Raw genomic sequence first — 15,286 nt, forward strand, 5'->3', positions numbered from 1 at the left:
TGTTCTAAATGATGTGTTAGTGATAACCAGAAGGTCTCTTTTATAAATGGTGTGTTAAATTCTAAATGTTAATTGGTAACAATGTGATGTCCCACACATATCCATAGAGTATGTGAAGAGTTTGGTTCCAAAACAGTATATCTCCATTTTTAAAAACAATAATAAGTCATGTTATTTAATTGTGTATTTCAGGTAATATCAATAAAATTGCAGTTATGCTGTTTTGATTGAGTAAAGATCAAATAACAATAACCCAATTACAGTTCCACTGACATTACCTGGAGAACAAAATGTAAACAAATGATTTATGAAAATTCATTGAAATGGAGGATATAGCTTTTTTCGAACCAAACTCTTCATGTATAGCTAGAGACCGTTTGGTATCCACCTTCTTCCTGAAACCTATCTTCCGTCCATTCTGTTGACATAAATAACATATTGCAGTCTCAGTAGGCTAACTTGAATATTCTTAAACTTATATCCTTTGAAAATGTTGACAATTCTGTGCTCAATTGGGATATTTTATATAATATATGACTGACTTTTACATGGCTTTTAGTCAGACTTCCGTCATATGAAACCACTTAAAATCAATACAACGCAGGTCGGCTGGAAATAGAAAAACGTATTCCGGTATAATGAAATGTTATGGCACATTGTTTGGCTCAGGAATAAGCTGGATAGCTGTGACATTTTCCCCATTCAGATGAAGTGAAATGAGGAATTGAAATCAGAAATTATTTTTATCTCAATCTTAAACTGTCACTACCTGTTTGAGTAGCCTTTGCTGTATGCTGTAACAGTAACAGTATCCTAAGCAGTGTAACTCCGCCCCTTTTCCCCATCTCGTTGTGCAGCTATGAGACGTTTCCCATCCTGCAGCCAGAGCTGTTTGACCGGCCGCACGACCAGCTGCGTGTCCCAACCAAAGGCAGTGCCCCCAGCAGCCCCGCGCCACGCCGCACCAAACAGGTGAGGGGACCGGCCTCACTTCCTCTTCCCTCCCTTTTAACCCCTTCTGTGTCTTCTTCCCTTTCTCTCTATCTCTCTCTTCCCTTTCTCTCTCTCTCTCTCTTCCCTTTCTCTCTCTCTCTCTCTCTTCCCTTTCTCTCTCTCTCTCTCTTCCCTTTCTCTCTCTCTCTCTCTCTTCCCTTTCTCTCTATCTCTCTTCCCTTTCTCTCTATCTCTCTTCCCTTTCTCTCTCTCTCTCTCTTCCCTTTCTCTCTCTCTCTCTTTCCCTTTCTCTCTCACACCTGTGTTAGAATTAAAACGTCAAAATGCAGAACTACCATTATTTATTATACGGCTCTTCACAATGCTAGTAGAACGCTCCATTGACTTGAATGGGATTTCCCAAAGTTCTAGCGGTAAATAAATTGATGTAATTACCGCTGCAAACATATAATTACCGCTATATATATAATTACCTCCGCTGCGCGTCGGGGTCCGGTTCGCCCTGTCGGGACTTATTTTCCCAGTAATGACCGGCGTTCTATACATTATCCCTTACTTGACAAATCTTGTTGTCTCCCTCCCTTGTCCCTCCCTCTCTATTAGCCCCACCTGTGTCTCCTTTCTCTCTCTCTCTCTCTCTCTCTCTCTCTCTCTCTCTCTCTTTTTCTTTTTCTCTCTCTCTCTCTCTCTCTCACCTGTTTGGTGTTATAATTAAAATGTCAAAATGCAGAACTACCATTATATGACATCTTGTTATCTCATACGTCCCTCCCTCTTGATTAGCCCCATCCGTGTCTCCTTTCCTCTCTCTCTCTCTCTCTTTTTTTCTCTCTTTATCTCTCTCTCTCACCTGTTTAGTGTTAATTAAAATGTCAACATGCAGAATTCAACTCCTAAGAGTGCACTCCCAGCTTGTGTTATTGTGCTGCTTTAATTCAACTCCTAAGAGTGCACTCTCAGCTTATTATTGTGCTGGATATTGATGTTTGATGTCTTTTCTCTCTCTGTCATCCTGTGCTGCAGGAGATCAAGCTGGCCCAGAAGCGGGCGCAGAAGTACTCTTCGGTGCCCGATATGTGGTCCAAGTGCCTGCTGGGTCACTGCTACGGCCTCTGGTTCATCTACCTGCCCACCTTTGTCCGTGCGGAGAGCACCAAGGTGCGCACCCTGCATACCGCCTACGAGGTGCTCAAGCACATGGAGACGCGCAAGGTGGTGCTGCCTGACGAGGTGAGACAGGAGGAGGACCTCGCCTTCCCATCATGCACAGTGTCCATGCCAGAGATTCGCTAGTGCCAGGAGGCTCAATAAAATTGACACCCTTCAATTAAAACTTAACACCCTTTAATTAATGAGTGTTCCCTTTTAGCAACCAGCTTTTGTGACCACTGATGGTGTATTCTTTTTGTGAAGGTAATAACCAGTGTCATGGTCGTGCCATATGTTGCAGGTGTGTTATCGGATCCTGATGCAGCTGTGTGGACAGTACGGTCAGCCTGTACTCGCAGTGCGGGTGCTCCTGGAGATGAAGAAGGCCGGCATAACGCCCAACACCATCACCTATGGCTACTACAACAAGGTGAGGGCTGGAATCAGGCTTTCATAGGCACAGGTTAAAATCTCAGCAAAAAAAAAGAAAGCTTTTGATACTTTGTGATCTCAAAAAAGCTTAAAGCCCATGATGCCTCATCTTCCTAATAATAACAATAAAATAAGGTAAACAGTAAGACTTTGTATTGTATAAAAGGCAGACATAGGAATATTATGTTTTTATATGCATTACAATGGCAAAGTGAAGTGACTATCATGTGCTGTTAAAGATTGAAGGTCATTTTTCAGGCTGTCTTGGAGAGTAAGTGGCCCTCTACCAGTCAGGGGGGCCGTCTGCGCTGGGCAAAGTTGCGCAACGTGGTAATGGCAGTGGCACAGTTCAGACAGCCAATCAAACACCGGCAGAAGAGTGACTCTGTGAGCTCCAGATCAGGTGGGCAGCAATCTAAAGCTATGTAATATCCATCAATCAAGAAATGAATTCATAAACATGCATTTATATAACATATTAACTAACTAACTTTTGTAAGTTATGCAAAGTGTTAAGAAAAACAGGCAGTTAGAATTTTAATATGAATTTAACATTTTTGTTTTCTGTTTTTTTCCCCTCAGATGTCATCCTCTCTAAGCCCCGTCCCCACTCTGCTCTGGTTCGCCAGAACAGCTGGAGCGGCTTGAGTGAAAGCTCCAGCCACGAATCATTGACCAGCTTGCTCACCAAGAGCAACAGCCTCAGCAGCATGCGCTCCTCCACTGACCGTGAGTAGCACACAGGCCACCACACCGACACCCCACCGCGCCGCGCCGCGCCGCGCCGTACCACACACACCCACCACAGGCTTAGGTTACACCACATGCCCAGCCTAATCCAGTGAGCTATGCTGATCCACTCCAAACAGACAATGGCACGCGTAAATATGAGCCTCCTCTCTCTGAACTCATCTGACTGTGACCTCTCTGTTCCTAGCAGAGGTCAAGTTGACCAAGAAAGCGTTGATCCGGAACACCATCGGTGCGGACGACCCTGCGTCCCGCAAACCTCCCGCCGGACCGCCAGAGGTCCCCGCAGGGCTGCCTCCGTCTGGGGTCCTCGTGAAGCGCAGTCAGGTGTGCCTGTCCACCTTCTACAAGGACTGCGCTGAGACGCCCGAGGCCGACCCACACTGCAGGTGCCAGCCTGGGGAGAGGGAGAGCAGGTGAGTGGAACGGGACCAGAGGTCCTAGTGGGGGTCATCTCAGCACTCCAAACAACACTACGTTTTTATCATCAATGTATAACCAAATATTCAGTGCCACAGTGTAGTTTGTGGTATATATTTGTATCGTAAAAGCACCAATTACCGCCCCTTTCATTCGAAAATTCTAAAACGTAAACGTAAAACGTAAAATGTTTTTAATACTTCAAAATAACATTTGATAAATGAACCTTACATTTGTCAGTAGACATAGGTGTGTAGATTTGAACAAAATTTGGTTAGGACTTATCTGGAGCATTTACTGCCTTAAAAATCAGATTTTGTTTACCGTGCTTGGAGTTTGGTGCTGGGCTGGTTGGTGCTTTTTCCGCCCACTCACTCGGCTCATCAACGGTTAGACCAAGAATTCTCGTCGCAAAATCAAAATTCCACTGGAGCTCCAAGTGCTTGGTTTCTTTAGGAATCCGCCATCTTGGTTTGTATAGAAATTAATATTAAATGACACATACACGTAGAAGGGTGGAAATAGGGCATGGGCTGAAATAGGTGACGCTCCGATATGTGTTCAGTGCGTGTAAACTTGCAATTCTGTTTAAAAAAAAAACAGTGTGTAACTGAGTAAGAGGGTTTTTCTGTGGTGAAATAATATGCAATGAATCAAAAGGAACAAAATAGAAACTACTACGTTCTAAATATTGAGTTGAAGATACTGAATCGGAATACAAACAAAAGTGAATTATGTACTTGCTTTGAAACTATTTCCCCCTTTCCTCTCCCAGGTCGACGGATGCCAGAGATAGCTTGAGCAGAAAGACGCTGGACGAGAACTACAACCATGTGGCGTCGCCGAGCCGCGGCCTGGCAGGGAAGCTGCAGCAGCTGCTCACGCCCACGCGCCACCGGGCGTTCGTGCGGCGGGCGGCCAGTGTGGACGAGCGGCGGCCAGGAGGAGGCAGCGGCTCCGGACCGGGGAACAAGGCGGCCGAGCGGAGGCAGGCCCGCAAGGCGCAGGTCACCGAGACCCTGCTCAGGGCCAAGGAGCGGCTGGTCAATGCCACCTCTGAGGTAGTGTGTGTATGTGTATGTGTGTGTATAACAGAGCTGTTCATGTTGTTGTTAGGTGGGTTTTGTTTTGCGTGCGTGCGTGCGTGTGTAAAAAGGGATGTTCGTTTCATTAATGACTAACTGACAGCCTTGTTTTGTCTTGCGTCTATTGTCTTTTGTGTCTTATTTCCTTATCTGTTTCTTCCCCTTTTCACTTCACACACATGCTGTCGGCTAAGCTTTAGATTGGCGGTTAGATGTGCGTCCACTACAATGCAAATATTTACTCGGTGTCCCATGAAAGTGACAGACACTTAATAGTCGTTTCCTCTTCTCAAACAGAGTTCACTGTCTGTCGGAAGTGACATTGACCTGACAGAGCCGCCCGGTCTGAACTTTCCGCTGAGGAAATCCTGGGACCCCACACCAGAGGGAGCTGGACTGGAGGTAAAAGCATCTGAAGAGAAAGTACTGGAAGTACCAGACCAGGCTCCAGAATATAGAATAGTGATAAGACTTTGCTGTATGTGCTTTACAGTGCTTGTAATCTAGTAGTCTTACACTGCCCTGGTTTAGTGTGCAAACAGTGCTATGGTACTGTACACTCTCCCTGGAATCAGTCATCAAGCTGTTGATGCAACTACTAAGTGTGGAGTCCTACTATTTGATATCAGGTCCAGTTGGGTTTAGAAGAACACCATTCAACCCTAACTGTTAGTGTTGGCCTGCTCTCTGTCTCATTTTCTTGTCATAGCATCACACCATAGACACCACAATAAACTATACTCAAGTCCAGCCTCGGCATGCAAGACAGCTGCTGCTGTGTGTAATGTGTTCCTAACGGTGTGCCCTCCATCCATCCATCTATCCATCCATCCATTCATCCATCCATCCATCCTCCTGCAGGTGTTGATGTCAAGCTGCTCTCTGTGTCGGAGCTGCAACTCCCTGGTGTACGACGAGGAGATCATGGCGGGCTGGACGTCTGATGATTCCAACCTGAACTCCAGCTGCCCGTTCTGCTCGGCCACCTTCGTTCCGCTGCTCAATGCGGAGATCTGCGACCTGGGCCCCGTCAGCAGGTAATCCAGGGTGCTCGCTTTCTGCAGGTCTGGAAAGTTGGGAGAAGTATGGAAATATGAAGTACTGTTTTCCCGACCTGGAAAAGTATGGACATATCAAGTACTGTTTTGGGTGAATGTCTTTGAATACATATACAAAAAAGCAGTCTCCTGTCAATGAGTTAGAAACATTGTATAAAATATTTTGTCATTTTGTAATCAGTTTGCAAATATAAAAACTAGAACTAGACAATGCACATTGCACAGTGCGTATTTGCACATGGGAGATTCGTTGTGGTTCAGCTGTAATTCTCACTTATCTCACTTATTTAAGTTAAAATCTGATTCACATACTCTCAAAAATCTGAATCAGTGCCACATATACAATTACATTTAAACGTGAGAATTGAAAAAAGTTTGCGTATGGAGCCTAAAGAGGCTCAGGAGTGAGTCTAAAGGACCAGAGAGCTACACGATATCTGGTGCACTCCTCCAGTGAAGAGCACTGTGGCTCACAATGTCACCTCCTGTTGAGAAACTCAGTGTGCCAGATTTGGTGTTTTTTCTCAGATCTTACAAATGTACCCTGAAGACAAAAGCTACGGGACCACACCTGCCGATCAGCTGTTTCTGTGGTCAAACTTCCTTCCGCTTCATGTCCTGTGGCAGTCTGGTGACTCATTTAACCTGTTCAGTAAAGAGCAGAGGCAAAGAAGGAGATCACTTTGACAAACGCAATGTAACTTTCCATTTCCTCAGTGTAGTGAGGCATAGACACAGATGTGCCTGTGCCGTAGGCTCTCCTCACTTATCTCCGCGAGCTGCTTTTCTAATCCATTTAACCCTTTACTGATAAGTCGTCTTAACTCCTTGTGACCACATGTGACTCCTAAACCGCCTGTGCAGGCCAAGCCTATCTACAAACAGGACGCTCAGTGTATGTGTTGAATCAAGGGCAGATAGCCAAGGACAGACACTGCACACAAGACTCCTACACCAACTTAAAAGTGCATTTTGAGCATTTCAAATCACAAAAATAAAAAGTTTTTTTTTTTTATATCTTATGATAATGTACAAGACATAAGAGTGTTGTAGGTTTCTGTGTGTAATGAGACAATGCTTGCACTCCAGCTCAGAGAGGAGCACCTTGAACGCCGAGGATGAGGTGGAGAGCGCCATGAGGCCCCCTGGTGGTCAAGAGGGCTCAGAGCGCCCGCTGCCCAACGGCCTGAGTGACGACTCCAGCTCGGAGACCAGCGGCTACTCAGAGAGCAGCAGCAGCAACACCACCAGCGTAAGTCCCAGCTTAGCCACCACTTCCAGTACTTAACAAGGTGACTGCATTGATGAAATCAATGGGCTTCAATTTCATTCTATATAATAATTACTGGATATTACATACACAATGCAGTTTTAGCCAAAAGAAAATGACAACTCTGCAGTCCAATGACAAACATAAATCAGAAAAGGGCAGTGCAATATAGCTAGTGCGATAAGAGCATGGAAATATATATATTTTGTGCACCAGATCAGAATCTGGTTAGGCATGTAGGTTTCCGCCCGTAGTCCCTGGGCAGTTTAGACTGGCACAGATGTGGTGTAGAAAACCAACCAACAGCCACCAACCAACCAGTGAACAGAGGGTGTGGCTAAGAGCAGTTACTTTTAAGTTGAGCCCTGATTTTATTCATGACCAAACGTTAGTGATTGGTTTAAAGGAACTCCAATGATTTTAAACTTCAAACAAGTGGCCACCCGCCAGGAAGAAGACATTTGCCAATGACGCCTGGCCAGACTCTTTGCACGAAGAGAAGCAAAGTCAAGAGTCTGGTTTACGAGGCTACGTTGACTTACCCCTGTGTATGAAATGCGCTATTTAAACGAACTTGCCTCGCCTCCACAGGGCCTGTCTGTGAGCGGACCTCCGCTGGTGACGGTGGCCTACCTGAGCCCGCTGGTGCTGCGCAAGGAGCTGGAGAGCCTGCTGGAGAACGAGGGCGAGGCCGTGCTCTCGCAGCCACAGCTGCTGGATAGCCACTCCATCATCTTCTGGAACCTGGTCTGGTACTTTCAGCGCCTGGGCCTGCCCAGCAACCTGCTGCAGCTCGTCCGCTCCTCACAGCTCGCCGCACACATCACGCAGGTAACGGCACACACACTCAGGTACATACACAGGTATGGGAAATAATATTGATGTGTAAACACAATGTGCTGAAGTTATTACGGTAACACATGATAAATTATCTTTCATGTCATGTATTGAAAACACCCATAAAACACTCATAGTGCAGGTAGAAAAAGCACAATGTCCAGGAGGTATTTTAGCCAATTCTTCCTTTAGTTCAGCCATATTGTCAGGATGTCTGGTGTAAATGGCTTTGTTGAGCTCATTCCATAGCATCTATTCGTTAAGGTCAAGGACACTTCAAAGAAAAGGCACATTTTATACCTTAATAATGCATGTTATTCCAAAGGGTTCATTTACTTTTTCTTGCCACTGTCTACATGAAGGGATGAAGTGATTGAGTGCATAAATACTATGTGAATGAATTAATTCATTAAAGCAAATATTATGCAGCATTTTGCTACAGGGAGCAGCTTTTACTAAGGAAAAGCAAGAAGTCCTGACAAAGATGCTGTTGCTATGGCTGAGGTGAAGCCTCACGCACAAGCTTGCTCTCATTGACATTTACGATTGGTTGATCAGTGACTATGCCAGTGAGTAGACGTGCGCAGGCATGTGGTGAGAGTGCTAATTGTGATGCCGTGTGTTTGTTGTAGAGTATAGAGAACCCTGCAGTGCGCGTCAGGCTTCTCTGGGACACTCTGACGCCAGATACAGACTTCTGGCCTCCGCTCTACGTCGTCTGGAGAATACACAGTAAGAGACCAGCTCACTCATCATTTCTGACATCTGTGTGGCAGCCTTTCCTGCTCTGTGTGGCGCTAGTGTTAGGTGGGGAATGGCTGAAACGTAGCAAGTGGCAGAGAAGAAATGCTGTCCTAGCTGTGTATGCAATGGATTTCAACACAGTGATGATTACTGAAGCCAAACCCACTGTTTCCTTTTTCGATTTGAGATCCTTCATGTGTGTTTGACCTTTGCTCCTTTTATTTCAACCTTTTTTTTTCTCACCCTTTTTCCCTTCCTCCTTGCCCTCTCTCTCTCTCTCTCTCTCTCTCTCTCTCTCTCTCTCTCTAGGCGGTGTCCGCATGCTGCGGAACCACAGCTGGCGTAGGCACAACCACCCCTTCACCCTCAGCTTCCTGGAGGAAGTGCTACGCTGGGTCGGCATGAACGAGGTACACAAGGCGGTCACCCTGTTACTGGATACCATCGGCAAGCAACCGGGCAACCCTCGGATCCAGAGGTGAGCGCTGCCCGTGATTAAATATAATCTTGGATGACCCACTCATTCCCGTCAGGGTCACGGCCACAGAAGTTTCCATTGTGATGCCATGTCACTCTCACTTCCTCACTCTAAACAGTACTTATGCAATGTATTTTAGTAACAACACAGAAATGATGTACATTTGTTTTAAAGTTATCTGAAATAATTGGAGTTGTGAATTTTAGCAGATTCTGTCCAGAGTTTCCGAGGACAAGAGTTGCAGTAGCTGTTAAACCCCCAGTGAAAGTGTGGTGCCTGATGTTCGTGTGTTTGTCTGCGTTTAGGAGTTTGTACAGAGAGATCCTGTTCCTGACCCTGGCTGCTATGGGAAAAGATCATGTCGGTGAGTTGCCATGCTGTGAATGTTGGAAGCAGATAAAAGAGGTGCCTGCCTGACAGAGGGATGCATCAGATGGAACATGTACTAGCAAGGGAAAACATGCCAACAGATGAAAGTCCAGTTTCAAACGTTAGATGACCTGCCAAATTACAGGCCACAGTTTGCTTTTTTCGTTGTTGTACAAGTCATTCTATTTAACATTGACATTTTTGTACATAATTAGTTTTTATACTGAAGTCCCCGAATCTCCAATTTTGGTAGATTTCATAACTGTCTTGATTACTAACTTAAATATTCGTAAACAAGGCTTTTGTGTTTGGAGCAGTTTTACTTATTGCTAATGTCCTTTGATTTGCAAGTAGCATGACGCATATAAATGTAAAACTTCGATTTGATTGCTTATTGTTGTTTTTGTTTCTGGTGTGTGTGTGTGCGCAGCGGCGTTCGATAAGAAGTACAAGACGGCCTACTCTCGGCTGAGCGGCTCTGTGGGCCGGGACGAGCTGCGACGGAAGCGGGCACAGCCGCCCAGTCCCAAAGCCGTGGACTGCCGACGCTGCTTTCTGTTTCCTCTTGAGTGCTGACGACTCCCTCCCGCACACTCTCTCCTCTTCCTCCTCCTCACCAGGGCCTGCTAGACCTCTCCCTCATCACCATCACCATGACTACCACTTCAACATGAAGGCCCTCACCTTGCCCCTGCAGATTTGCCTGGTTTTGCCTAAACACCTCAGTGTGTTTTTCAGAGACGGCAACACCACACTTAGTCTTGGCCAAACTCTAAACAGCTTACCTTGCTGCTGCCAGTACAACTGAATAGGAATTAGAATGACAACTGGCTTTTCCCATTGCGATCTCTCGGCTTTGCCTGGCCATCAGTGTGGGAGATTGTCCTTGTCACAACAAGAACATAACCGTTGCCAGGCTTGTAGAATCTTTGGAAGTGATGCCATTGTTTGTTGTCATTCTTTGGATTACAGAGGGATTACAGTTGACTAGACTAGCTTTATAGGTGTCAGGTTAGCAGTTGCCATGTTTTGGCTATGGTCAGGCAAAGTATAGGCATAGCTTATCGGTCTCTCACACCTGAGTTCCTTAAATGTAGTCTTGTGCTGCCTTGTATTTCTGCCCTGAAGCATTCTGCGGACTCTTCTCGTGTGGGCTTGTGCTTCAGACACAATCCTAAACTATGCACCTCATATGGACATCAAACACGCGTTGCATTGCCTTCAAAGTAGAACCTGTTATCTACTTAAGGACAAACAGTGGCCGGGCAGTTGGACCTCATGTGTCCTTGGTCAGTTCCAAAAGGGGTGGAACGTGCTATTAGCACACTGTGAAGGGCAAGGGCTTCAGCAACAATTTGTTCTCTAATTTCTTTTCACCTTTTTTACCCTCATCTTTTTGAACCCCAGTCCCACCTTTTGTTGCCATCCTAGCCTTTTGCCAGGAGAAAACAAGACACAACGGCTTGTGTGTGTGGAGTTCAGGCTGTCGGCTGCATCCTTGAGGAGGCCCTGGGGAGAGGAGGTCTAAATTGATAATACAGTACAGGGACAATTTGAACCAGACTCTTATTAATGACCCTCAGTTCAGACTGGAGAGAAACACTGACAGCCCCTGAGGAAGGGAACGGGGATGCTTCCTTCACAGGGCAGAGGAGAGGCCCATGTCCAGAGTTTGGTGTGGACCAGGTCACTGAAGCAGAGGAAACCGTGAGGAAGGAGGCGATGCTCCATGGTCGGACAAAAAGGTCGGGTATAGATCAGCACTCGGTGTGACCTCAAACCAAGAGACCTCTCTCTCTCTCTCGCATGCACGCACACACACACACACACACACACACACACACACACACACACACACACACTTAAAGAGGACTGCTAGATTTTATTTTATTTTTTTGCATTGTTTGGTTGCCTGTCGGTCGGTTTGACTATGACGTGGGACAGGAGTGTTGACTGGTCATTCAGACACTGCTTTGCTCACAGCGATACAGAAGACAACTGACAAAAAAGGCAAAGAGAGGGGGAAGAAAACTTGGCTGAGGCATACTATCACACCTGTCAATGTCACCTACAACTTTGTCTCCCGTGGCATTATGCATATTTTTGCCTTGTTCTACTGGTATAGTACTCATGGTAAACATGTGTGATATATATTTGTCTTATACCTATCTCTGTGTGTGTGTTTCTCTTTTTTTTTTTTTTTGACAGCATAAAGGGAAAACCACATTTCCACTGCACTGCTTTTAATGCTAGAGAATTCTAGAATTCTCACCACTGTGACTGTCGTTGGACTGTATTGTTTTTAATCCGCTGGGCTTACCCAAATAGGCATCTCAGCAGCTACATTCACTTGTATGTGTCTAGACTGTATGTGGGAAGCACCTTAGGATCAAATCTACTCCAAGCCACTCAGAACTCAGAACTTGCACGTGTTCCAGAATGCACCTGCACCTCATGGTCAATACTAGAACCTTTTGCTGGGCTTAATGCAGTGGATAAGCGTGCCAGTCTTTTTTGTTTTGTTTTGTTTTTTGGCACTGACTTGTAATAAGATTTTAACATTATTATTTTTCAGTGCTCTTTTTAGATGCCTACATCTATATGTTATTGATATTGTGTCTGTTTCCTCCACATATAAATCAACCCAGCACTAGCTTGAACAGCAGCAATGACTGATTAACTTTATTCATTATTTGAATAAAGTTTACGTTTTACTGTTGGCTAGGGATGTTGAGAGGAGGAAACTCACAGGTTGACTTTCTCCATATGTTGGTCTGGACTACATAACCCATAATATTTTGAGCCTAATTGTCATCTTATTAGTGAACACACTAAATTAGATGTGTAAGGAATATGTCATTTCAGTACCACAGTTGAAAGCTAAATAACCATAGTGAATATGTTTATTGTCACAGCATTTTCCATAGAGGAGCCCAGCAGCAAGTGCACATCTCCATGTTTGGACATTGAGAATGATGTTGAGAAGTTTGATACCCTCTTTTTTTTACTGTGGTTTTATTGCTCTAGGGAAAAAACAAAGCTGTGATTTGTGATTTTGTTTGTTTCTGAATAATGTTTAATGGGAATTGGGAGGAAATGATATTCATTACACTTTATTTTAGTCTTAAATTGAGCAAATTAGCATATTGTTATGGCACTGATACACCATTATATATATTATACTTGTTGTAAAGAGAAGATCACAGGTAAGAACCTTGATCTTGTACTATTGCAAATATATAGTTTGTTTCCTTCCTCAACCCACCCCAATGCAAAATTTGCCAAGTCGAACAAACTGCAATAAATGGTCATGACCAGCAGAGGGCGGACTATGCCAAAGGGAGCTTAGATCATGCATGGGAAAATGCCACTGTGTTTGCTTTGATGCAATGGACTGGATACTTGTCCATAAGTTGATACTTGTCCATTGGATACTTGTAAGAGGTAATGACTTCCAGTGTCAGTTTTTATTTTTTATGGTTAAAAGATCAAAATGAAGTAAAGAGAGCTGTATTTAAAGTTTATTGTGTTTGTCGTAATTTATATGGTGTTATGTTGTGAATTTCTTTTGTTTATTTTCTTTTGTTTATTTTTTGTAAGAAAATATAAAAACCTATCTACCCCCAGCTCACTTTTGTCTTTATTATGTACCGCGTTGACACCTCTTGGTACACTAACTTCACTTCATATGCTTCAAGTATGTCATGTTTTTTGGCCAATATGTTATAGGAGGTCAGTGTGAACACCGCCAGAAGGCCAGACTGCTTTGAAGTCATGGAACAGTATTACCTCATTTCCTCCCAGATTTCAACCTTAACTGTTAACCACAGTGTCACATCCTTACAGGTCTACATGGTCATTTCGCCACAGCTTTTAGAAATATGATGGAACAAATGGTCTATGGTAAAAATAGGGTTTGTATAGTTTTGTAATGATGTTGAACTGGTAACGTACCTTATTCCTGTTATGTATTACCTTATTTCCTCATATTAACCTTATCAACTATGGACACTCAAGGCAGCAATATCTTCTGTGTTTGGGAGCAGCTGGTGAAGACAATCCTTGGGCGACCCCCAAGCTGTATACAGGTGTTCCACTGTGATACGTCAGTTAACACACACTGACCAGTGCCTTTACACCACCTCTGATCAGCCTCAGTTGAAAAGAAAATTGTGTTTGAAATTTGATTTTAAATCAGTGTTTGTTTATTTTTGCCTCATTGCCTGAATTGCACATACACATGCACTCTCACACTGGACTCTTTCCCCAGACTCCCTTCCATGTGATGTGTTTTTTCTTGTGATGCCAAACCAACTAAACCCGTGCAGACTCCAGAATCCCTTCTCTTCTCCAGTGGTGACCCCCTCTCCATATCCCTTTTGCTCTGTGTCTTTTATTCCTCTCCCTTTCAGTCTCTCCAGCAATTGTGCCCTTAGTGCCTCCTGCTCATCTGCTTTTATCATATCTGTTACCATAACTGGTGTTAAGGTTGAAGTGGACTCAGTCATGTCATATTTACATTTCTGTCCTCCCAAGTTACAACCTCTCTCCAACTTCCTTGGCATCGGCCATCTTTTCTTTGCCTGCCCTGTGTAATTTCTTTGAAATTCCCTGTGAACTGTTTCGGTGTTTATCTGTTGAACTTCAGGACCAGCAGACCAATTCTGAGAAAACAGTCATAACTTATAAATTAATAAATTAACTTTCTCTGATGGTTTAGTTTGTTTATGTGATCCACTATATTAAGCTCAGGTCTATGCATATTAATACTTACACACTACCTTAGAACACATAAACTAGAAGGCTTTTTTCCCCCTTAACATTAATCAACCCCTGCAGAAGACCAGAATCTAAATCCTTCTCTGACCTTGTTCATCAATCTGCTTGTTTCCTCACCAGTGTCAGTTTCATCTCTGTCACAGCCAGGACGGTCGTCAGTACATGTCTCTCTCGGTCATCCATCCTCTCCCTCCACGCGGTCCTTTCTCTCTCTCTGTCCCTGTCTACATCCTTCCTCTCATTCCTGTACCGCTCCCTCTCTCTCCAGAGAAGCAACAAGAGTCGCTCTTGCTCCTCCTTGAGAGCTGTGATCTGTCTTTCTTTCTTTTGCAGCTCAGCCTGCCACACGGCATGCTCATGACCTCTCTGGGCCTGCAGTCTCCTTAACTCTGACATTATACGAGTGGTTTGAACGTTAGCACTGGTTGTCCCCTGTCCCTTGAGTGTGCAGCCGAGTTTTCTCAGCATCATCTCCTCCATTACCTCAACAACACTGCCGACACTTCTCTCTGAATGTGATAGCGGTCTGGGAGACAAAGAATACGCCCAGAACAGTCTTCTCTTGATCTCAGTAGTCCTTCCTGACCGACTGACCTGACTGGTCCTTTCCAGAGTATATGATCTATACGTGTCCTGTAAAGACCATCTCAATCTCTTTAAATGCACAGCCACACACAGCTGTGCTCTTGACAGTGATTTGATATCTGTCTCAGGGAGAAATATTTATTAGATGACAACATCTACATGCAATTAGTGTTGATAAAGCTTACAATTTTAAAAGACTATGCAACAGTAGACTCAAAAGCGTTTTTTCCCTTTAAAAAGCTACAAATAAAACATGACTCCAACAACATAATCTATAGGTTACTACTGGCCCTCACCTTATTAGCATATAGCCAAAGTCCCTCGCACCATTTCTGATGTAGCGCAAAATAGGCCATGATGACGCAATGACATTATA

The 15,286-nt window shown here is 44.4% G+C and overlaps 1 protein-coding gene and 1 long non-coding RNA gene across 5 annotated transcripts in view; one reads left to right on the forward strand and one right to left on the reverse strand.

The window, feature by feature from the left end:
• The window catches only part of LOC121720611 (DENN domain-containing protein 4B-like), a 38,856-nt gene extending 25,788 nt beyond the window's left edge, over window positions 1-13,068 (forward strand). For 2 of the 4 annotated variants that reach the window (XM_042106912.1, XM_042106910.1), the window contains exons 15-29: window positions 858-972; window positions 1,978-2,184; window positions 2,405-2,533; window positions 2,794-2,938; window positions 3,118-3,264; window positions 3,473-3,701; window positions 4,481-4,766; window positions 5,088-5,192; window positions 5,652-5,827; window positions 6,938-7,100; window positions 7,710-7,949; window positions 8,588-8,687; window positions 9,009-9,177; window positions 9,483-9,541; window positions 9,977-13,068. In XM_042106912.1, the coding sequence (XP_041962846.1) occupies window positions 858-972; window positions 1,978-2,184; window positions 2,405-2,533; window positions 2,794-2,938; window positions 3,118-3,264; window positions 3,473-3,701; window positions 4,481-4,766; window positions 5,088-5,192; window positions 5,652-5,827; window positions 6,938-7,100; window positions 7,710-7,949; window positions 8,588-8,687; window positions 9,009-9,177; window positions 9,483-9,541; window positions 9,977-10,122 (2,416 nt within the window). In that variant the 3' untranslated portion in view covers window positions 10,123-13,068. The remainder of the gene's footprint in view (window positions 1-857; window positions 973-1,977; window positions 2,185-2,404; window positions 2,534-2,793; window positions 2,939-3,117; window positions 3,265-3,472; window positions 3,702-4,480; window positions 4,767-5,087; window positions 5,193-5,651; window positions 5,828-6,937; window positions 7,101-7,709; window positions 7,950-8,587; window positions 8,688-9,008; window positions 9,178-9,482; window positions 9,542-9,976) is intronic. The other 2 variants (XM_042106913.1, XM_042106911.1) reach the window with 1 other exon arrangement.
• A 660-nt stretch (window positions 13,069-13,728) lies between these two features.
• Window positions 13,729-15,247, reverse strand: LOC121721374. The gene is made up of 3 exons (XR_006034812.1): window positions 15,207-15,247; window positions 14,443-15,029; window positions 13,729-14,210 (listed from the first exon to the last, which is right to left on the reverse strand). It is a non-coding gene; the product is annotated as an uncharacterized LOC121721374 (long non-coding RNA).
• Between the last annotated feature and the right edge of the window lie 39 nt (window positions 15,248-15,286).

This window comes from Alosa sapidissima, chromosome 10 (genome assembly GCF_018492685.1).
Source record: "Alosa sapidissima isolate fAloSap1 chromosome 10, fAloSap1.pri, whole genome shotgun sequence".
Classification (NCBI taxonomy): domain Eukaryota; kingdom Metazoa; phylum Chordata; class Actinopteri; order Clupeiformes; family Clupeidae; genus Alosa; species Alosa sapidissima.